This window comes from Saccostrea cucullata, unplaced genomic scaffold (assembly GCF_032062105.1).
Source record: "Saccostrea cucullata isolate Sc308-1 unplaced genomic scaffold, CSIRO_AGI_Scuc_v1 ctg414, whole genome shotgun sequence".
Taxonomy (NCBI): domain Eukaryota; kingdom Metazoa; phylum Mollusca; class Bivalvia; order Ostreida; family Ostreidae; genus Saccostrea; species Saccostrea cuccullata.
Window position 1 is genome coordinate 250,702 of NW_026928683.1, and position 21,257 is coordinate 271,958.

The 21,257-nt window shown below is 35.4% G+C and overlaps 1 protein-coding gene across 1 annotated transcript in view; it reads left to right on the forward strand.

The window, feature by feature from the left end:
- The window catches only part of LOC134278436 (uncharacterized), a 34,309-nt gene extending 18,471 nt beyond the window's left edge, over window positions 1-15,838 (forward strand). The window contains exons 12-29 of the mRNA XM_062760755.1: window positions 182-386; window positions 621-669; window positions 1,215-1,367; window positions 1,604-1,740; window positions 4,399-4,534; window positions 5,046-5,200; window positions 6,724-6,874; window positions 7,199-7,333; window positions 7,792-7,971; window positions 8,603-8,710; window positions 10,918-11,046; window positions 11,822-12,025; window positions 12,228-12,332; window positions 12,831-12,938; window positions 13,210-13,304; window positions 13,855-13,921; window positions 14,432-14,538; window positions 14,841-15,838. Coding sequence (XP_062616739.1) covers window positions 182-386; window positions 621-669; window positions 1,215-1,367; window positions 1,604-1,740; window positions 4,399-4,534; window positions 5,046-5,200; window positions 6,724-6,874; window positions 7,199-7,333; window positions 7,792-7,971; window positions 8,603-8,710; window positions 10,918-11,046; window positions 11,822-12,025; window positions 12,228-12,332; window positions 12,831-12,938; window positions 13,210-13,304; window positions 13,855-13,921; window positions 14,432-14,538; window positions 14,841-15,408 — 2,792 coding nt within the window. The 3' untranslated portion in view covers window positions 15,409-15,838. The remainder of the gene's footprint in view (window positions 1-181; window positions 387-620; window positions 670-1,214; window positions 1,368-1,603; window positions 1,741-4,398; window positions 4,535-5,045; window positions 5,201-6,723; window positions 6,875-7,198; window positions 7,334-7,791; window positions 7,972-8,602; window positions 8,711-10,917; window positions 11,047-11,821; window positions 12,026-12,227; window positions 12,333-12,830; window positions 12,939-13,209; window positions 13,305-13,854; window positions 13,922-14,431; window positions 14,539-14,840) is intronic.
- Window positions 15,839-21,257: the final 5,419 nt, after the last annotated feature.

The window sequence follows — 21,257 nt, forward strand, 5'->3', positions numbered from 1 at the left end:
GAGCAAATGACCTTGACATAGTACATAAGCTTCCACAGATTTTATATTTCTATTGTATTATTTAAAACACTCAGAATAAAACCGCTGGCACTGTGTGCTTAAATTTAGCTTAAAAGTTTGTCCATGAACATTGTGATCCTCACAAAATCAAATTGTTTCCACAGTATTTTTTCTGTAACAGGTGTTTTCCTGGAGTTTATGCCCCCCGCGTCACTGGTGGACCTACTGTGTAATAAGCCAGACCTGGCCCTCCCTAATTACCCCCTCCTTCAGGCCGTCCTACCAGAACTAGACGTCCCTCACCTGGAGACCCTGGCTCAGGTGTTTGACCCCTCACGGAATCCCCTCAGGAACCATCTGTGTAGACACCTGGGCTCCAGGCACAGGTAAAAAAGACACCTGAATGGAATTCTTATATTATTTCATGCTTTATTCTTTTGTAAGGAATTTAATTCCAAATCCCTAAAATGTGAATACTGGTATAGTAAGTTTAGTTTTAATAAAAAAATTTTAAAAGAGTGTCAGTTATTATTTAATTGTTGACCAATGAGGTGATTTTCAACTCTATAAGGATTTCAGTAGTTGCGGTGTTGAGACATTTTCTACCATTTATATTCCAGGACGGCCAGTATTAGCTCTGTGTCCAGTGACGGAGAACCAGGAGGAATGGTAAGGTTTACACACACTGCTTTGTTAAAGGAATCTCATATTAGAGTATTCAAAACTCTCTCACTTTTCTTTTTTGTTTCATCATTAAATACTTCTTTTTTTATAAAATTAATTTTATAATTTTTATCATAATATTTAAATTTAAAAAAAAACATTTCAAGGAACATTTAAAAATAGGTTGTTTATTTGATCTGAAGGGAGTATTTCACTTCAAAGGTGTGTGGTAGAATGAAGATATTGATGTGGTTTGTAGGATGTTTTGTTTTGATGGATCTTGAAACTGTTATGTTTTTTAGATGTTAATTTATTTTACAAGGTGTTAATATGATTTGTAGGATGTTGATATATTTTATAAGATGTTGATATGTTTTATAAGATGTTGATATGTTTTATAAGTTTTATAAGATGTTGATATGTTTTATAAGATGTTGATATCTTTTATAAGATGTTGATATGTTTTATAAGACGTTGATATGTTTTATAAGATGTTGATATGTTTTATAAGATGTTGATATGTTTTATAAGACGTTGATATGTTTTTGTAGGAGGGAGGAATGACTGATATGAGTAGACTGGTAGAGGTCTTTATTTGGATTATAATCCATCTGAACAGGAGGAGGGAGGACAATGGCTATGTTCCCTCTGTACAGGAGTTGATGTCCATCAGTACAACAGAAGCCAAACAACGGTGTCAAAGTGTAGGTAGCAGTGTTAATTATTTATATAGGTATCGGGAATGTTTTTAAGAAGACTGAATCTACATGAATGATCTATGGATGCATCTGCATCAATTATGACCCTTTCAATTTTTTAAGGGGAACCAATAGTCTGGCCATTAAATTACTAATATTGCTTATGCAATACTTTTAGAATGGTGTTACAAAAGTATATTGCAGTTGCAGTTGAATGATGGATATGTTATCTGAATTTACAGCAAGCTCATACAAGTCAGCCAGTGCCCAGAAGGAAGCGTTTATCCTATCAGCCCCGTCCTATAGGGGCAGGCCCTCAGCATGTAGCCCTGGTCAGAAACGGGGACCTTTATACCTGGGGCAAAACTTCACAGGGGAGGTAAGCACTGTGGGATTGTTAAATCCAACTACCATATGTACTTGCATATATTTGGTCCGCTTGTAAGTTGGTTGTATTTTTTGCAGTTACTTTGGAGGGATTTGCCATTGACCCCCTATAAGTTGGTTCAAACTTTTGCCGGAATTGGCTGACAAATTCAAACCAATTATCTGATATTTTAACCTACCGTATAAGTAGAATTTTTAGTGAGGATTAAATTTTGGCATTATTAGCGAGGGTGCTGACCTCACTAAAATTGAATATCGCTAAAAATTATTTGTGTAATATTTGTAATAGTTTCTTTAGGTAGCATTTTAAAATCGCTAAAATTACTTCTCGCTAAAATGAAATACCAGTTCTTAAGTAAAAATGGCTTAATTTGCGTCTCACTAAAATTTCCACTTATACGGTATTTTCATTCAATACTTTTAAAAAATGGCATTAATGTTTAATATTAAATCATTTTAAAAAAAATGAGAAACACACACTCAAGTTAAAAAATAAATTATTAAAATGTATAAATACTTGAATACTTTATGCATAATTTAAGAATAAATAAATTGTATGATATATAAAGACTTCGTTCAATAAAAGTAGACAGGGTTGTTTGTAAAATACTACATTTCATCATCCAGAAATATGACCCGCCTATAAGTCGGACATAGAGTTATAGACCAAATTTAACAAAAAAAAAACGACTCATAGGCAAGTGTATACTGTAAAATACAGACCTAGCCCCATGACCATAAACTGAGAATAGACTTAAGTCAAAATTTCAAATTGATATAACTTTTGAAATAATTTTTGTAATAAATAAAAATTGCCATCATATGTTTGAATTGAAGTGTTTTTCACAATTACAAATTTTTATTAAGTCTGTTCTCAGTTTATAGTCTTGGGGCCTGGCTGTTGGGCCATAAAACCAGGACTAGCTCACTTTTGATTTCAATCTCGCTTTTCCACTTTATATTCCTTATGTAAAAGTTTGACTTAAAAATGAGCTTTTTAAAGTTTTTAGCTCACCTGAGCCGAAGGCTCAAGTGAGCTTTTCTGATCACATTTTGTCCATCGTCCGTCCGTCTAGCTGTCCGTCCGTCTGTAAACTTTTCACATTTTCGACTTCTTCTCAAGAACCACTGGGCCAATTTTGACCAAACTTGGTACAAAGCATCCTGGGGTGAAGGGGAATTTAAATTGTTAAAATGAAGGGACATATCCCCTCGCAAGGGGAGATAATCAAGAAAAGAGAAAAATAGGGTTGGGTCATCAAAAAATCTTCTTCTCAAGAACCACTGGGCCAGTAAAGCTGAAACTTATGTGGAAGCATCCTGGGGTAGTGTAGATTCTAAATTGTTCAAATCATGACCCCCGGGGGAAGGGCGGCCACAATGGGGAATCCAAGTTTTACATAGAAATATATAGGAAAAATCTTTGAAAATCTTCTTCTCAAGAACCACTGGGCCAGAAAAGCTGAAACTTATGTGGAAGCATCCTGGTATAGTGTAGATTCTAAATTGTTCACATCATGACCCCCGGGAGAAGGGCGGGGCCACAATGGGGAATCCAAGTTTTACATAGAAATATATAGGAAAAATCTTTGAAAATCTTCTTCTCAAGAACCACTGGGCCAGAAAAGCTGAAACTTATGTGGAAGCATCCCGGTATAGTGTAGATTCTAAATTGTTCAAATCATGACCCCCAGGGGAAGGGCGGGGCCACAATGGGGTATCAAAGTTTTATATAGAAATATATAGGAAAAATCTTTGAAAATCTTCTTCTCAAGAACCACTGGGCCAGAAAAGCTGAAACTTATGTGGAAGCATCCTGGTGTAGTGTAGATTCTAAATTGTTCAAATCATGACCCCCGGGGGAAGGGCGGGGCCACAGTGGGGTATCAAAGTTTTATATAGAAATACATAGGAAAAATCTTTGAAAATCTTCTTCTCAAGAACCACTGGACCAGAAAAGCTGAAACTTATGTGGAAGCATACTGGTATAATGTAGATTCTAAATTGTTCAAATAATGACCCCCGGGGGAAGGGCGGGGCCACAATGGGGAATCAAAGTTTTATATAGAAAGATATAGGAAAAATCTTTGAAAATCTTCTTCTCAAGAACCACTGGGCCAGAAAAAGTGAAGCTTATGTGGAAGCATTCTGGGGTTGTGTAAATTCTAAATTGTAGGAATCATGACCCCCGGGGGAATGGCGGGGCCATTATAGGGGAATGAATCAAAGTTTTACATAGAAATATATAGGAAAAATCTTTGAAAATCTTCTTCTCAGGAACCACTGGGCCAAAAAAGCTGAAACATATGTGCCCATGGAAGGATCATGGGGTAGTGTAGATTTCAAAATGTCTAAATTATGATCAGTGGGGTAGGGTGGGGATGCATTATGTATAACAAGGGGGAAATCTGGTAAAGAACAGAATGGTCAAAGCTTCTCAGGTGAGCAATGTGGCCCATGGGCCTCTTGTTCTTTTTGCTGTGGAACCTGATTTCAGTTAACTAGAAATTTATGATGTTTTTTAAATCTTTAAAATTCATACTTCGGTTTTGTCCAATCTTACACAAGTGCTATTTCCTTTTTAAACTGCTTGAATTAAATAAAAGAAATTGCCTGAATAATTGATTAATATAGATTCATTTCTTTGTAGGTTAGGTCACGGAGACTTGGCTCTAGAGAACACAGTGTCACCTCCCTGCAGAGTGGAGACCCTTCATATGCTTCACATCAAAGTATTATCTGTCTCCTGTGGAGGGGAGCATACAATCGCCCTCACCCAACAAGGGGTAGGTTTATATCGCCCTCACTCAACAAGGGGTAGGTTTATATTGCCCTCATCCAACAAGGGGTAGGTTTATATCGCCCTCACCCAACAAGGGGTAGGTTTATATTGCTCTCACCCAACAAGGGGTAGGTTTATATTGCCCTCACCCAACAAGGGGTAGGTTTATATGGCCCTCACCCAACAAGAGGTAGATTTATATCGCCTACACCCAACAAAGGGTAGGTTTATATCGCCCTCACTCAAAAAGGGGTAGGTTTATATCACCCTAACCCAACAAGAGGTAGGTTTATATTGCCCTCACCCAACAAGGGGTAGGATTATATTGCCCTCACTCAACAAGGGGTAGGTTTATATCACCCTAACCCAACAAGAGGTAGGTTTATATCGCCCTCACCCAACAAGAGGTAGGTTTATATTGCTGTCACCCAACAAGGGTTAGGTTTATATCACCCTCACCCAACAAGGGCTACAGATATATGTATCTGTATAAAATTACACACCTTTAATTACAGGTTTATGGGTGGGGCTCCTCCAAGTACGGGCAGGTAGGAACAGGAACAACCCACATCTATAGCCGCCCGATGTTGATTGAAGCCCTATCAGGGGTCAGCTGTGTGGATGTAGTGTGTGGACAGTATCACAATCTAGCCCTCACAGTGGAGGGGGAGTAAGTAATAAAGATATAACAGCTAATCCTCACAGTGGAGAGGGAGTAAGTAATAAAGATATAACTGCTAAACCTCACAGTGGAGAGGGAGTAAGTAATAAAGATATAACTGCTAAACCTCACAGTGGAGGGGGAGTAAGTAATAAAGATATAACAGCTAATCCTCACAGTGGAGAGGGAGTAAGTAATAAAGATATAACTGCTAAACCTCACAGTGGAGAGGGAGTAAGTAATAAAGATATAACTGCTAAACCTCACAGTGGAAGGGGATTAAGTAATCAAGATATATTCACTGTCAATTTAAACGCAACACTCTACTTTTAGGGTGAAATATTATATACAGGATATAACTATGTACCAAACAAGTTAGGACATCTTTTACTTTGCCAAATCAGTTATTTAATGGTTGAATGGTTTTCATTCCATTACCGAAAGTTGATTTTTTAGCCCTCTTATTAGATAACATTTAAATAAAACACCCCCCTTCCGACCATTTAATCAAAACATGCTAGTCCGCCATGTACAACATTACATATATGCATTCCGATTTCTACCATGCATTAGGTTTATCAATGTCTTTAAAGATTCTTGGGCATTTTTAATTGCCTGTTGTTCAGATACTGCGGTCGAATTTTCTCTAACTTGGCGTAGTGTAGTAACTCTTGGACTTCCGGTCAAGAAACTGTTATTTATGCTATTGAAACACATGAGCCTGATGAGTCGTTAAATAGTGTACATATGCATCTGCAGCTCCTTTTTTTCTTTATTTTGAGAATTTCCAGCATTAGCAATGAAAATCAGTCATTTTGAGGAAATATAGGCATCGCATCCGGTAAAGAAAGAAGGATTTTTTCCCCGGGATTTTAGTACAATACTTATGATAAACAGCTACAAACCCTTGAAAACCCAAAATATTAATAAAAATTTTATTGAAAATGCAAAAATTTGATTTCTGTTAAGAGGGCTGAAAAGCAACTGCCAGTAGAGGAAAGGAATTCATTCAACCATTAAATAACTGATTTGGCAAAGTAAAAGATGTCCTAACTCGTTTGGTACATAGTTATAACCCGTGTATACTTTTCACCCTAAAATTAGAGTGTTGCGTTTTCATTGACGGTGAGTACATAACAGCTAAACCTCACAGAGAAGGGGAAGTAAGTAATCAAGATATAACAGCTAAACCTCACAGTGAAGGAGGGAGGGGGTAAGTAATCAAGATATAACAGCTAAACCTCACAGTGAAGGGGGAGTAAGTAATCAAGATATAACAGCTAAACCTCACAGTGAAGGGGGGGGTAAATAATCAAGATAAAACAGCTAAACCTCACAGTGAAGGGGGAGTAAGTAATGATAATATTACAATCCATCTGTCTCTGCAGAGTTTGAAGGTAATTATCATAATATGAGACACACTTTTTTCAATAACAAAAAAAGCAGTTCTTTTTGATAAATAAAGAGAGAAAGTTATTTATTTATCTTGCAGAATTCTGTGGTTTTGTTATGATATTTACTTTGTATTACAGTGTATACAGCTGGGGCTGGGGTGTACATGGTCAATTAGGTCATGGCAGTATTGAAGATGAATTGACTCCCACCAAGGTCACGGCCTTGACCCCATTACATGTGTCCCATATACAGGCAGGACATTGCCACTCCCTGGCACTCACTGAGGGGGTATGGAGAATTCTGAATCATTTAAAATTTGTAAAGTGACAAATTGAATATAGATATAGAGTTTGAAGTGTACAGCAATAGCACATCAAGTCTTCTATGTTTTTTTTTAAATGAATTTTAGTCTCTAGTATGTGATATATGAAACACTTGGGAAAAAATGTGTACTCATGTTTAATGATGTAATAGATACAACATAAATCTCTCTTATATTTGATTTTAAATCTCTCTTATATTTGATTTTCAGCTGCAATATTGTAAAATCTGTTACTAGTATAAGGGGATATTGCTTTAGTGCAATGATATACATGTGTATTTTATTTTCAGGGGACTGTTTATGCCTTTGGCTGTGGCTTCTTTGGCCAGCTTGGTCTTGGACATAACAGAAAATCCCCAGTTCCAGTGAAGGTCAATACACTGCATGAAAAAATAGCCATTGTGGGGACAAGATACTTCCATAATGTAAGTATTCCTACCAAGATAAAAATCTGGAATATTGAATTATTGTCAATCTTTGTAAGAAATGTATTGTCTGAGTTATTGATGACCATGTGCATGTTTAAAAAAGCAATGATAAGACTGTATGTGTAAGTGCCCACAAGTCTACACACTCGGTATTTTAATTATTTTTAAAAAATTGGTTTTTTGTTTTTTTTTTCTAAAGTTAATTCTAAGAATTTACTTGCATATAAAATTTTATTAATATATGCAAGTGAAGAATTTTATATTTTTTAAACACTAATGTGAAACACCTTCTTAGACTGTGTAATTAATCAACAAAATTTCATTCTACATACATGGATTTAATAACTAAATTTTGATTTTGTAGATACATGTATTTCACATGTATAAGAAAACGGCTGATTTACTGTATATCGTTGATGACTTATGGTTTATGATTGAGATGCCGTTAATTACAGGTAGCCGTGTCACTTAGTAACAAAGTGTACACATGGGGATGCCACCCCTATAATCTGAGGTTTGTGGCCCACGCGGCCAGGAAGGCCCGCCAAGCGGGAAAATTCATGGGGGACCCGGTGGATCAATTTCTCCTACCAGAAGTGGTGGATACAAGTTATGTCCACGGAAGAATCACCAAGGTCAGAATTTGTACAACCAACTGTCGAATTTAAAGAGAAATTTGATACAGGTAAAACAATTAAGACACAGTAATTTATAACCGGCTAATATGTATGTCTTATTAGCAGTGAAATTTTGTAGTACGGCTTGTAAAATCTTAAGTGAAAATTGATAAATAAGAACTCAGTTTTATGCATAAAATTTTCTGGTTACACCTGTTATAAAATTTTCTGGTTACATCTGTAATGTCCAATCACTACCTGACATTGTATATGAAATTTTTAGATTAAAGCTGAACACAATAGTGACAATAATAACGTAAACGTCTAATGCCGGACAGTAATCAAGATACTTACAATTATAGTTGTACAGGTCAGTGCAGTATACAAACAGATCCACGAGATACACATAACTGCAATAAACTGTAAACTCGCCATTCCACGCCGATACCCTTGACCATAAAGCAGTCAGGTGTGACGAATCTGAAGAGTATACCCTGGTGTTGATGTATCGTAGATAATGATATCAAAAATGGTGTATGCCTATTTACGAGTCGTGTTCAGCTTTAATCACCTGTAATGTCTAATCACTACCTGACATTGTATGTAAAATTTTCTGGTACACCAGTAATGTCTAATCACTTCCTGACAGGTAGCGGTGGGAAGCTCCCATAGTTTACTGATGACGTTAGACGGAGATGTATACAGCTGGGGACGTAACGCAGAGGGACAGATAGGAAACAACACTAAACATGAAATGGTAAGGAGTACATAATGTCAACACTAAACATGGAAACAACACTAAACATGAAATGGTAAGGAGTACATAATGTCAACACTAAACATGGAAACAACACTAAACATGAAATGGTAAGGAGTACATAATGTCAACACTAAACATGGAAACAACACTAAACATGAAATGGTAAGGAGTACATAATGTCAACACTAAACATGGAAACAACACTAAACATGAAATGGTAAGGAGTACATAATGTCAACACTAAACATGGAAACAACACTAAACATGAAATGGTAAGGAGTACATAATGTCAACACTAAACATGGAAACAACACTAAACATGAAATGGTAAGGAGTACATAATGTCAACACTAAACATGGAAACAACACTAAACATGAAATGGTAAGGAGTACATGTCAACACTAAACATTAAATTTTTAGCTCACCTCAACGAAGTTGGGGGAGCTTATGTAATACCCTCAGCGTCGGCGTCCCATGTTAAGGTTAAGTTTTTTGGAGCAGTTTTCTTTTTAAGTACTTCTAGGTCCTATATTGATTAGACATGCATGGAATATGCTCTAATGTGTTTCATTGTACCAGTCAAGGTTTCAGATGCTGCAATTTCAGCAAAGGAATGACGAGGTTAATGTTTTTGGAGCAGGTTAACATTTTTGATGCAGTTTTTGCTGTAGGTCTCATTTCCAAGGAACTATAAGCCCTATGTTGACCAAACTTGCATGGATGATACATCTAAGGATGTACACTACCAGACTTGCTTCAGATGCTGAATTTGACCTACATTTTCAGGTTAAGTGAACAGGTTAATGTTTTGGTGCAGGTCTCATTTCCAAGAAACTATAAGACCTATGTTGACCAAACTTGCATGGATGATACATCTAAGGATGCACATTACCAGGCATGCTTCGGATGCTGAATCTGAGCTACATTTTCTGGTTGAGTGAACAGGTTAATGTTTTGGGTGCAGGGTTCATTTCCAAGATACAATGAACCCTATAATGACCAAACTTGCATGGATGGTACATCTTAGGATGCATACTACCAGACTTGCTTCTGATGCTGAATCTGTCCTACATTTTCTGTATGAGTGAACAGGTTAAAGTTTTTGATGCAGGATTCATTTTCAAGTAACTATGAGCTCTTTAATGACCAAACTTGCATGGATTATACATCTAAGTTGCATTCTACCAGGCTGGCTTCAGATGCTGAATCTGACCTACATTTTTTTCTGGATGAGTGAAGAGGTTCAATTTTTATGCAGGTTTCATTTCTAAGTAGCTATTAGCCCTATGTTGTGCAAACTCGCATGGATGATACATCTTAGGATGCATACTAATGGACTTGCTCCGGTTGCTGAATTTGACATACATTTTCCAGATAATGGGCCAGGTAAAAGTTATGGGTGCAGGTCTATCACCAAGAAACTACAAGGCTTTAATAAACCAAACTTGCCCAAATGATGCATCAAGGGATGAAAACTCTTAAACTTGCTTCAGATGCTGGATTTTGATCACATTTTCGTGATGAAGAACTAGTTTGAAGTTTTTATATAGGTCTATTCCAAAGTATCAGATCAAAATTGCATAAATTTTGCATTTTGGAGGTACACTTTTTGTTGGGTAATTGTGTGACTTTGCCCTACTTAAAGACAACATTCGTTGAGGTGAGCTCTGTAATCTCTGATTACCTATGTTTATGGTAAGTAATAATTATATAATCAGGTTGTGCTTTGCATGCACTATACCTAAATAGTAGTCAGGGTTTGTCACACAGTGTCAAGCCAGAGACTCCATAAAACGGATATCTTGTCAACAAATTTGATTTACAAGTATATCATCCTTCAAACTTCATACTCAATGTGTTACTGAAGTACTTTTTTCCACGTGGTATTAATTTACGCTATGTACGCAGTCACAAATTTTCCGCGGAAATTTGTCCAAGGCGTACTTAATATAAATGTAAGGCATATAGTGACAGTTTAGAAATCCGCGTAATTTTCTATCAGCGGATTAAACAGAAATTGAGATTCCGCGGAATTATGACCCCGTGGAAAAAAGTACATCTACAGTAATTAAATAGAACTTAAATTTGTTTGTGGGGGGGGGGTTTAGATACAAGTACAATGCAAAGCTGTACTGGTACACATTTATGACTGTCAATTTAGTTTTCTTTGAATATTCTCAAATGATCAGGAATTCTTTTTCAGAAACATCCAAACATAATTACACAGATCAATGATCGTCGGATGGCACATCTAGCATCAGGAGGCGAGTTTAATGTTACCATGGATAGCGAGGGATTAGTCTGGGTCTGGGGCAAGAATGACTTTGGACAGGTATATAGTTTATAGTTATATGCATTGGACAGGTACACAGTTTATAGTTATATACGTTGGACAGGTACACAGTTTATAGTTTTATACATTGGACAGGTACACAGTTTATAGTTATATACGTTGGACAGGTACACAGTCTATAGTCATATACATTGGACAGGTACACAGTTTATAGTTATATACATTGGACAGGTACACAGTTTATAGTTATATACATTGGTACACAGTTTATAGTTATACACATTGGACAGGTACACAGTTTAAAGACATACACGCATTAGACAGGTACTACAGTTATAGACAACTTAGTCAGGTACTTAGTTTACAGTTATAGACACATTGGACAGGTACACAGTTTATAGTTATATACATTGGACAGGTACACAGTTTACAGACACACATTAGACAGGTACCACAGTTATAGACAACTTAGTCAGGTACTTAGTTTACAGTTATAGACACATTGGACAGGTGTATAGTTTACAGTTCTAGAAACATTGGATAGGTATACAGTTTACAGTTGAAGACACTTTGTGCAAGTTAACAGTTTTTGATTATAGACACATTGGACAGGTATACAGTTAACAGTTGTAGACACATTGAGCTGGTACACAGTTTACAGTTATAGACACATTAGACAGGTATATAGTTTACAGTTGTAGACACTTTGTGCAAGTTCACAGTATCTGGTTATAGACACAATGGACAGATAACCAGTTTTTAATTAGACACCTATTATTGTTTTAGTAAAAAGATTTCTTGTTATTTTTCACAGCTAGGACTGGATAAATTAGATAGTCCGACAGCTGTCAAGCAAAGCAGAGTGCACACCCACCACAGACACAGGGAAACAGTGACCTCGGTGACCGAGATACTGGTCCCCAATATTTGTGCTGGTATCCCAGCTCCTAAACCAATCAACAGGTTGAGGCACACTGTGTCACAGTCTGATTCATATGACAGTAGTGAAGAACACTGGGTAATAATTGCAGACATTGAATGCTATTGATTGTGATTAAACTAAGTTTTTAAAGGAAGGACCTTTGGCAGAAATATTTTTTTAAAAATTCTATTATATGGTAATACTTGTATTTATGTGGTTCTGATTTCTTTCATGTACCATTATAAAAATCAATATTAATTTTCATACAAGAATGATACATATTTAATCTTGGAAACAGATTGGGATAGAAAGAGTGGACCACAGACACCTGGATAAATTACCTGATCTTCAGACCCTTACTGAGTCTAGGTACAACAGACTGGTCATTCTGGAAGTCTTACAGGTGAGTGTTACAGACACCTGGATAAATTACCTGATCTACAGACACTAAGTCCAGGTACAACAGACTGGTCTTTCTAGAAGTCTTACAGGTGAATGTTACAGACACCTGGATAAATTACAATGTACCTGATCTTCAGACACTGAGTTCAAGTACAGACTGGTCTTCTCGAAGTCTAAGATGTCAGTGTTCAATTATTTTCTTATTGCTAGCAGTGATTTTTGTTCATCACATTTACAGTAACAGTATTGTATTTTGTATAAGACCGATGCAAATATATTACTTATATTTGTCATACAAAGTTTCTGCATTTTCTTCAGAAATAACAACCATATGCCTTATTCCTATATTTTTGTATGTAGACAATTATAATATTATAAAATGTAGTATAGTTCTTGCAGAGAAAGTTAAATGATTTACTGTTTGCAACAAAGTGATGTGTGTGTACAAATAAGAATGTTTCCTGCTTGAGATTTTATATTAGCAGTTTATATTTTCTAGCACCTGTGTGACTTCTGTCATTGCGTTCAGTTGCTAAGGAAGTGTGTAGACGTTCAGGACTGGCTCAGTGCTGTTTACATCTGTATACACCAACAAAACTACCCACAGGTATTTAATGTTATTTGGCTTGCTGAAAACTTAAACTTGCAGTTCAAGTTTTTTTTCAGTTTTTTTTTCTATTTATTTTTATATCCATATATCATACTGGTAAATTAACATGCACATGCATAATTTAAAATATTTGTTCGAGACATTTTGAAAATTTATTTATCAAAATTTACAAAGGTATCAAGGCAAAATTAATAAGTAGTTAAAACTAGTGGAAAACAATGTTTAAAAAGAGAAATTCTTTTTAATGTTTGATACCTTTTTATTATAGGCACTGACCTTTCACCTCTCTGCGCTTAAAAAATACAAGCATCACTTTGAGAAGTTCAAGGCCATTGTAGCAGCAGTAATAAACCTGTACCTCCAGTAGGTATCATAACTGTAGCATTATGGGAATATCATCAGTGCTATATTTGCATCCAGGGTCAAGGACACTGTGTTTCTTCTTTATATCTGTCCCTTTGTCTGCTGCAACTTTAACCTTACTCAGTAACTCTGGAAGTAAAGAATTGGATGAATTCAAAGGTCTGAAGGTACCAATGTGTCACGACTTAAAATCAAGGTCATGTGAACAAAGTCATGAAGATACATGCCCATGCAATGCAAATTATGATTTTAAAAGAGTGGGGTTTAAAAAAAGAATTGGTGATTGGGGGTTGGGGGGGGGTTGGAATTTCTTACCTTTTGGTACATTTTTTGCCAGTGTTCTTACTTGTAGTGACAAAAAGGGAAGTCTATCTATCTAAAAGTAAATTTACTTATTAAAACTAAAGCAAAAAACATTTCTAAGAAAATTGATGAGGATATAATGAGTATAATTACATAATCAAAGTTCTGCTCCTTCTCTATGTAAAAATTATCAAGCTTTTTAGAGACACATTAGTCCTGAATGATACACTTATCAATCTCATTTTAGGCTTTGTGTAAAGCAAGATTTGTCAGCAGGACAGAAGGAAGAGAATTATAGGATTCTTATTATAGAGGTAAGCACCTAAGAGATGTCAAATGAATGTTTTAAGCATATTTTATTGACAGTATGTCAAAGGGATTGGACACAAGTTCCAAAAAACTTAGAAACTCCTCTCAAACAAATACCATCAGCAGGCACTCACTCTCACAATTAATACACACAAGCACCCATCAACTGTAATAAATCAATACATGTAACAAAACAACTATCATCTGTAAAATAAGATACAAACACTAATCAGTCAATGCAATGCAAACAGGCATCAGATGTCATATTGTATCTTAATTTAAAAAAAAATAGAACCCCTACCTAATAAATCACAATTTACACTTCATTGCAACAATTAAGGACACTCCAGATGTGCCTACTGCAACTGACACAAAATTCTCACAATTTATTAGGTTTGGAAAGTTTTGTGTTAAGAACATGATTGCCAAGTGCTTTTGTAAACCAGCTCTTTTTTTTTTTAAGTGTCAATCTTGCAATTTAAATTTTTATGAAAATTTAATTTTTCCCCTGTCAGATCCTCCATTTCTGGGAAGAGGAACACTTAGTGACTGGTGACCTTGAGAAGTTAGTGACCCCTTACCTTGATCACCTGTCTAGTATCCTATCGGTCATCTTATTCTGGTCAGTATACAAAATCATTGAAACCTTAAGTACAGAAAGGTATACATGTACTTTAATAACTTTACTTAATAATTTTTGTTTAAAATTGTTGAAAGAATACAGGGTTAATACTTTCTAAGAGTTTTTCTTATGACTTCATTTTTTAAATTCTTTTTGATATGATGTTTTAAAGATGAAAGTAAAAACATTTTAAATTTCACTTGCTTATTTTGATAATTACATAAAATCTACATAGAAAAGATGAATAGAAATTAAATCAAAATATTTGGGTGTTCATGGATTTTGTCTTCAATATGTTTCAGGCCACAGGTTGATGAGGAAAGCCATGAAACAAAGGCCAAGCTTCATTTCTCAACTAAATTCTCTCTAACAGTTTTACAAAACGTAATACAAAAAATACAGTCACTAGACTTTGAAAAGAAGCATCCAGTATGTTACCAAGCCTACCAGTCAGTTGCCATGGATACCGGAGAAGGTCAAGGTCTTGACCTTCAGCCTAGTGAGAAGATGATACCATATCAGCAGCTATGGCAAGACGTGGTACAGAATCTGCAGAAAGGAGCGGAGACACGTCAGTTCATCTCCATGACGCGCAGCGAGATCGATCATCTGGATGAAAAACTCCATGGCAGCCAGGCTAGTGACGCGAGCCAAGACAACAACAGTGTTCTGTTTACATGTGGTCATTTCTATACAAAACAGAATTTCTTAGAGGAGGTGTTGACCAAGTTTCAGCGAGAACTGTCTCACGGTCCTGGTAGTTTACCCGGCAGTGCCCAAGTCCTGGTTAAGTATTACCATAGTAACGACCTCCTTCCTTTGGCCTGTCCTAAATGTGTTCTCAACTCTCTACATTCTGTCGGGAATTAAAGAACTGGGCAGAATTACCAAAATTTACCATAAAACTGTGATATACATGTACATACATGTACGTAGAAAATGTAGCAATGGTCCATTATCATATCATCAAAATGCTTCATGATACTGGTGACATTTTCTCAGAATATAAATTTGTGCAGTACCAGGGATATGTTACAGTTAAAATTAGTTGGCAGTTCAAATCTTTCATACCATTTTGTATATTTGAACTTCAACATATCTAAAAGTTTATACTGGTCTCACACAGTTCTAGATATGAAGACTTGACTGTAATACAATTGATGTTCTTGAAGGCAGACTACATACAGTCCATGTGCGAGCCAAAAGTATGACTCTCTATGAAATGTAGAAAGTAATTTAAAAATATTGGTGCTTATTGTGCAATTTTTATTCATTAAATGAAATAATGATTCAGGTATAATCCTAATATATATATATACTAGTATAGCAGGCTGAAGTATAATATTGTTTACTTATATCTTACAGTTTGTTCAAAATTATTGAATAAGCCATTTGAATATTTTATGATACTTAGTCACATACCTCAGGATATGTTATTGTATTTATACTTGTAAAGGTTTAAACTTAATGAATTGTTGATATGAAATGTAATATTTATGTCTAAAGAAAGACTGCACTTTAGTACGTCATTTGGAACCTTTTTGGCTACCCATTTTAATCTTTGCATTACAATATATCACTAAATTAATCTATGATTATTGTGCAAGCATATGCTTTTGATATTTATGCCTTGAAATTTTTGTCATACATATTTCTCTAATTACAGACAATGCCATTGAAAAGTACATGTATAAGCCTTAAATTCCAGAAATTTGAACGGGACCACTATCGAATTTAGGGTACCTGCAAATAGGTGGAGACATTTAAATCGCATTGATGTGGAATGTAAACAATAGCACATATGATTTTTTCACAATCAGATGCTACACTACGAATTTAAATGTTGAAGAGAGATTGTGTAGTTTCATGGTGCACAAATAATAGATTCTAGTGTTTAGGGAAAGGTTAGATGTATATATTGCTCTGCAGACTATAATACTGAGGCGACATGAGCCTATATTTACTAATCTCACTACCAATACCAGAATTCTTTCAAAACACTCCAAACGAAAAATACACAGTAAAATAAGAGACGTATAATCTTTGAACCTTATTAAAATTTGCGCAAAAATCTTCCATAGTTTGAAGTTGGAAGTACGATAGATACTATCCGAATAGAAACTTCAAATGACAAACACAATGAAATGTTCAATGAAAGCGTTGGCGTATCGAACCGTGGAATGTCATGTGAGTAAAGTGATTATAATATCAATTGTTGACACTCGGGGACCTGTTAATTTAGTGGCTAACTAGTTTGGAGACTTTTTTCAAAAAATTAGATATGAGCAGCAACTTGGCCAACATTGTCCTTTGGATTTGTATAAGTTTAAATTAAAATAAACATTCTGTGCAAATGAGACCAATGGCCAAGTTGCGGCTCGATGTAAATATTGTTGTTGAAGATTGGTATGCATATGAATAACAATAGAAATGTGACAAAACTGTTAGACCCCTGTCTCAAAAGCTAGTGTTTCTCGGCATTATTTAGTACTTTCATGTAATATAATATACCAAAACCTGCTCTTAAGACATTGTTTAATACCTATAAAACATAAATTCCATGAAATTCGGGATTTTATTTTGTGCAAAACACTGGGACCCAACTCTCATAGCTTAAGGTCAAGATCTAGTAAATGACGTTAGAATTACTTTTCAGAGCTAAATCCATTATGACGTCATAATCACTTTCAACTTTCTTTTTCCCGTACTTTACGGCTCAAATAGAAATATGTAGAGAATAAAGTATTTTCTTGGAATTCAATTTGAAATCACATGAAAAGTAGTCATGATACCTATCTTTAATGTAACATTATTTTAAAGTAGAGACTAAGAACATACTAATATTGGTTTGTAGAAGAACTGTAGGCAATCTGGATACATTTTCTTTGTCTGATATGGAAAAAAAACTCCCATTTTCAATACTGGTTTTCTTAATTTTTCATAATATATGGTTTTTCATCCAAAACCTATTTTGACCAAGCTAATGTTATAAAGCATCATTAAAGGAATTGATTTCTTAAATTTGAAAAATGTGTAGGCACCTTCCATTTACTAGATCTTGACCTTAAGTGCACTCATCCTTTTTAATAAAAGACATTTATAGTCTTACATTATGAAAATGTATTTCCAAAATCTAATGGAATAGGCCTTACTCAGATACATGTAATAAAAATTCAAACTACCAGAAAACCAAGCTGCATTTATTGTTTTTTATCTGGAAAAAAATGCAATTCTTAGACACTCCTGGCATACAGACTCGCTGGGAAACTAAGCTACAAAACTATGAAGTTTTACAAGGGGCATGTACCGAAGATTTACAATATGTAAAAGAACAGAAGATGATAAGTAGAATAAGAGGAGATATATATATATATATAAAAAAAAAATGTCATTGAAGAAAAATAATACAAAGCGTTACCTGAACTTCAGATTTTATCTTCAGGGTTAAACCCGTGTAAAGTATCATGAGAATTAAGGTACTTCAGGGTCACTCATTAGATGGAAAAGGCAATTTATTTTTACAACTTTAAATGTCAATCATTCTACAAAAGCATGCCCAAGTAACATTTTTTAAGTCGCTGACAAAAATTTACATTTGTAATATCTTAATTATAATTTTAAAGATCATCTCTGATTCTCAACTCTGAGAGTTTACATACTTGTAAATATTAAGAGATAGATGTGCAGGTTAAAAAGTGTTTTAAAAAGGTATTTATACGGCTTTAGGTATTCCACTGCAAATCTTGTGTCGCTCACTCGTTACATTTCAAGGTGAATTTTAAGCTGTATGGGAGTTCTGATTAGATTGCAATGAGTGTTAAAGAAAGATTTTTTCTTACATAAGAAGAAAAAAAATCACTTCTGATGATGAAATGCATGGATTTTCTTTCATACGAAATCATACCATGCCAGTGCAAAGTGGAGGGGAATAACTATAATATAAAATACTTCTGTTCGGATATACTTTGCACTGGCCCAACCCTAGTGATGGATATTGCATAATTATACCAACACAAAAATTAAATAACTACATTGGTTTCAAGCATTTTGTTTTGAAAAAATCTATTTCCGAAGACTGCGTGATTTTGAATAATTGGTCTTTAGAAAAATGGGACCCTTTAAAGATGTATATCACATTGATATACCGCACCAACAGGACGAATTTGTAAAAATCAAACGAAGTAATTTCTGTCTTATAAATCGAGCGTGAAGCCTTTTTGAAAGATATCGTACAACTCTTTTTTTTTTAATCAAAACTAATACATATATTATGCCTTGGGTCGTATACAAAGACTCAGATAATCAGTATAGATTGGTTTAAAGACAACGCCTCCAAAAGTTATATCATCGCCCTTTAACAACGCTAAAGCATTGGTGTTTTAATTGATAAGGCTGAAATTTAAATTTTAAAAAAGTTAGAAGATATACCGATATAAACCCCAAAATTGACCCAACACAGTAATGATGTATTTTACTTGAATTTATCATGATTTTTCAAAGCAAGTGATTATGTTACGATTTCATGTAGTAACGGGAGAGGAGAAAAATGCAGCGGACCAGACGGGGATTCGCACCCGGGCCCCCTGAATCTCTGGTCAGGTGCTCTACTAGCTGCAGAACTGTAGCGTTACGGTTTTATATGTTAGTCTTTGACCATAACGCCACAGATCCCGTAATGCAAAAAAAATGTGCAATTTACGGCGCAAGATTTTTTGTGCACTGTTTGGGAGAATTTCTCCAATTTCCAACTTTGGTAATTCATCTACCTTTCACCCCCTAATTCCAGACACATTCTTAAACCAATTTGTATATATTTTATCCCCCTCTCAACCCTTTATAGTCGCCTACAGTCAGTTTATTTTAAAATGTGTCTAGAATTATGAAGGGAAAGGTAGATGATTTACAAATGTTGCAAATTGGAAAAATTCTCCCAAACTGCGCAAAAAATCTTGCGCCGTAAATTGCACATTCTTTGCATTACTGGATCTGTAGCGTTATGGTCAAAGACAAATATATAAAACCATAACGCTACGGTTGTGCACCTAGTACTCTACGAACTGAGCTATCCGACCACCGATGATCGAACCCGGCTGACCGACACATTTCTCCCTCCTTGAAGGTCTTTGGCCCCAAGGACCCCAACCCAGGCTCATCCCTGGCAGACCTCTCACCTTTCAATTCCAAGGCATAGCACGGCATCAAATGTAACGGGAGAGGAGAAAAATGCAGCGGACCAGCCTGGGATTCGAGCCCGGGCCCCCGTGCTCTACCAACTGAGCTATCTGGCCACCGGCGATTGAAGCTGACTGCTCGCCACAATATATAATGTGTAACGACACGTATGTTCAGAAAAATCTGCTTATTAAGAATACAGTTATAGCGGATTTACGGCTACCTAGCACGTTTTTATGGGATCCCAGAAATAATTTTTAACAAATCTTTAAATTTTGATAATTACAAGGATTTCTGATATAATGGGTTTAAGCGTAGTGTGTCAAGTAAAGGTTAAAGATATAAAAACATATATGTTTTATAACGAACTCATGAAGATATAAAAATCAAATTAATTATTGAACTGACATTAATATCGCAAGAACTTGAATTTATAAATCAAATTGAAGTACAACATACCGCTGGGTCGTATTTTATCTTGTTTAATACCATCAGGTCATTGCGTTTTTACTACATTTGACTACGGACTACACTGTCTACCTATACATATAGGGCTCACGGCGGGTGTGACCGATCAACAGGGGATGCTCACTCCTCCTAGGCATCTGATCCCACCCCTGGGGTTTCAAGGGCTATGGTTACCAGGTATTTGGTTTGCCCTGCTCACCATTCCTTTTTTTGTACTTGATTTATGAAATGGATCGCTTCTCGTTACCTTTACCGTTGATTTCCATTAGTATATTCATCTTTTATTATGTTGAATGTTTTAACATAATTGTTTCCTGTCGATTACTGAAGTGACATGCAAAAGTAAAATTTGTACGCATGTATGACTGACAAAGTTGAAAAGTCATCTTGCATGTATATTTAATAGATTCGCCTCTTGCAAATAATATGCCTCATCTCAGCGCAGTTCATCCATGCAGTTTAGTAGAATTTTATAATATCGGTATTTTAAATATTTTATAATCTTAGGTGTTTGATAACAGCCCTATTGTGCGCGGAAACAACTATATAGTACTACCTTATACATGTATTAATGTTTATTCAAAACATGGGTAATCAGAGATTACAGAGCTCACCTCAACGAATGTTGTCTTTAAGTAAGGCAAAGTCACACAATTACCCAACAAAAAGTGTACATCCAAAAATGCAAAATTTATGCAATTTTGATCTGATACTTTGGAACAGACCTATATAAAAACTTCAAACTAGTTCTTCATCACGAAAATGTGATCAAAATCCAGCATCTGAAGCAAGTTTAAGAGTTTTCATCCCTTGATGCATCATTTGGGCAAGTTTGGTTTATTTAAGCCTTATAGTTTCTTGGTGATAGACCTGCACCCATAACTTTTACCTGGTCCATTATCTGGAAAATGTATGTCGAATTCAGCATCCGGAGCAATTCCATTAGTATGCATCCTAAGATGTAACATCCATGCGAGTTTGCACAACATAGGGCTAATAGTTACTTAGAAATGAAACCTGCATAAAAATTTAACCTCTTCACTCATCCAGAAAAAAAAATGTAGGTCAGATTCAGCATC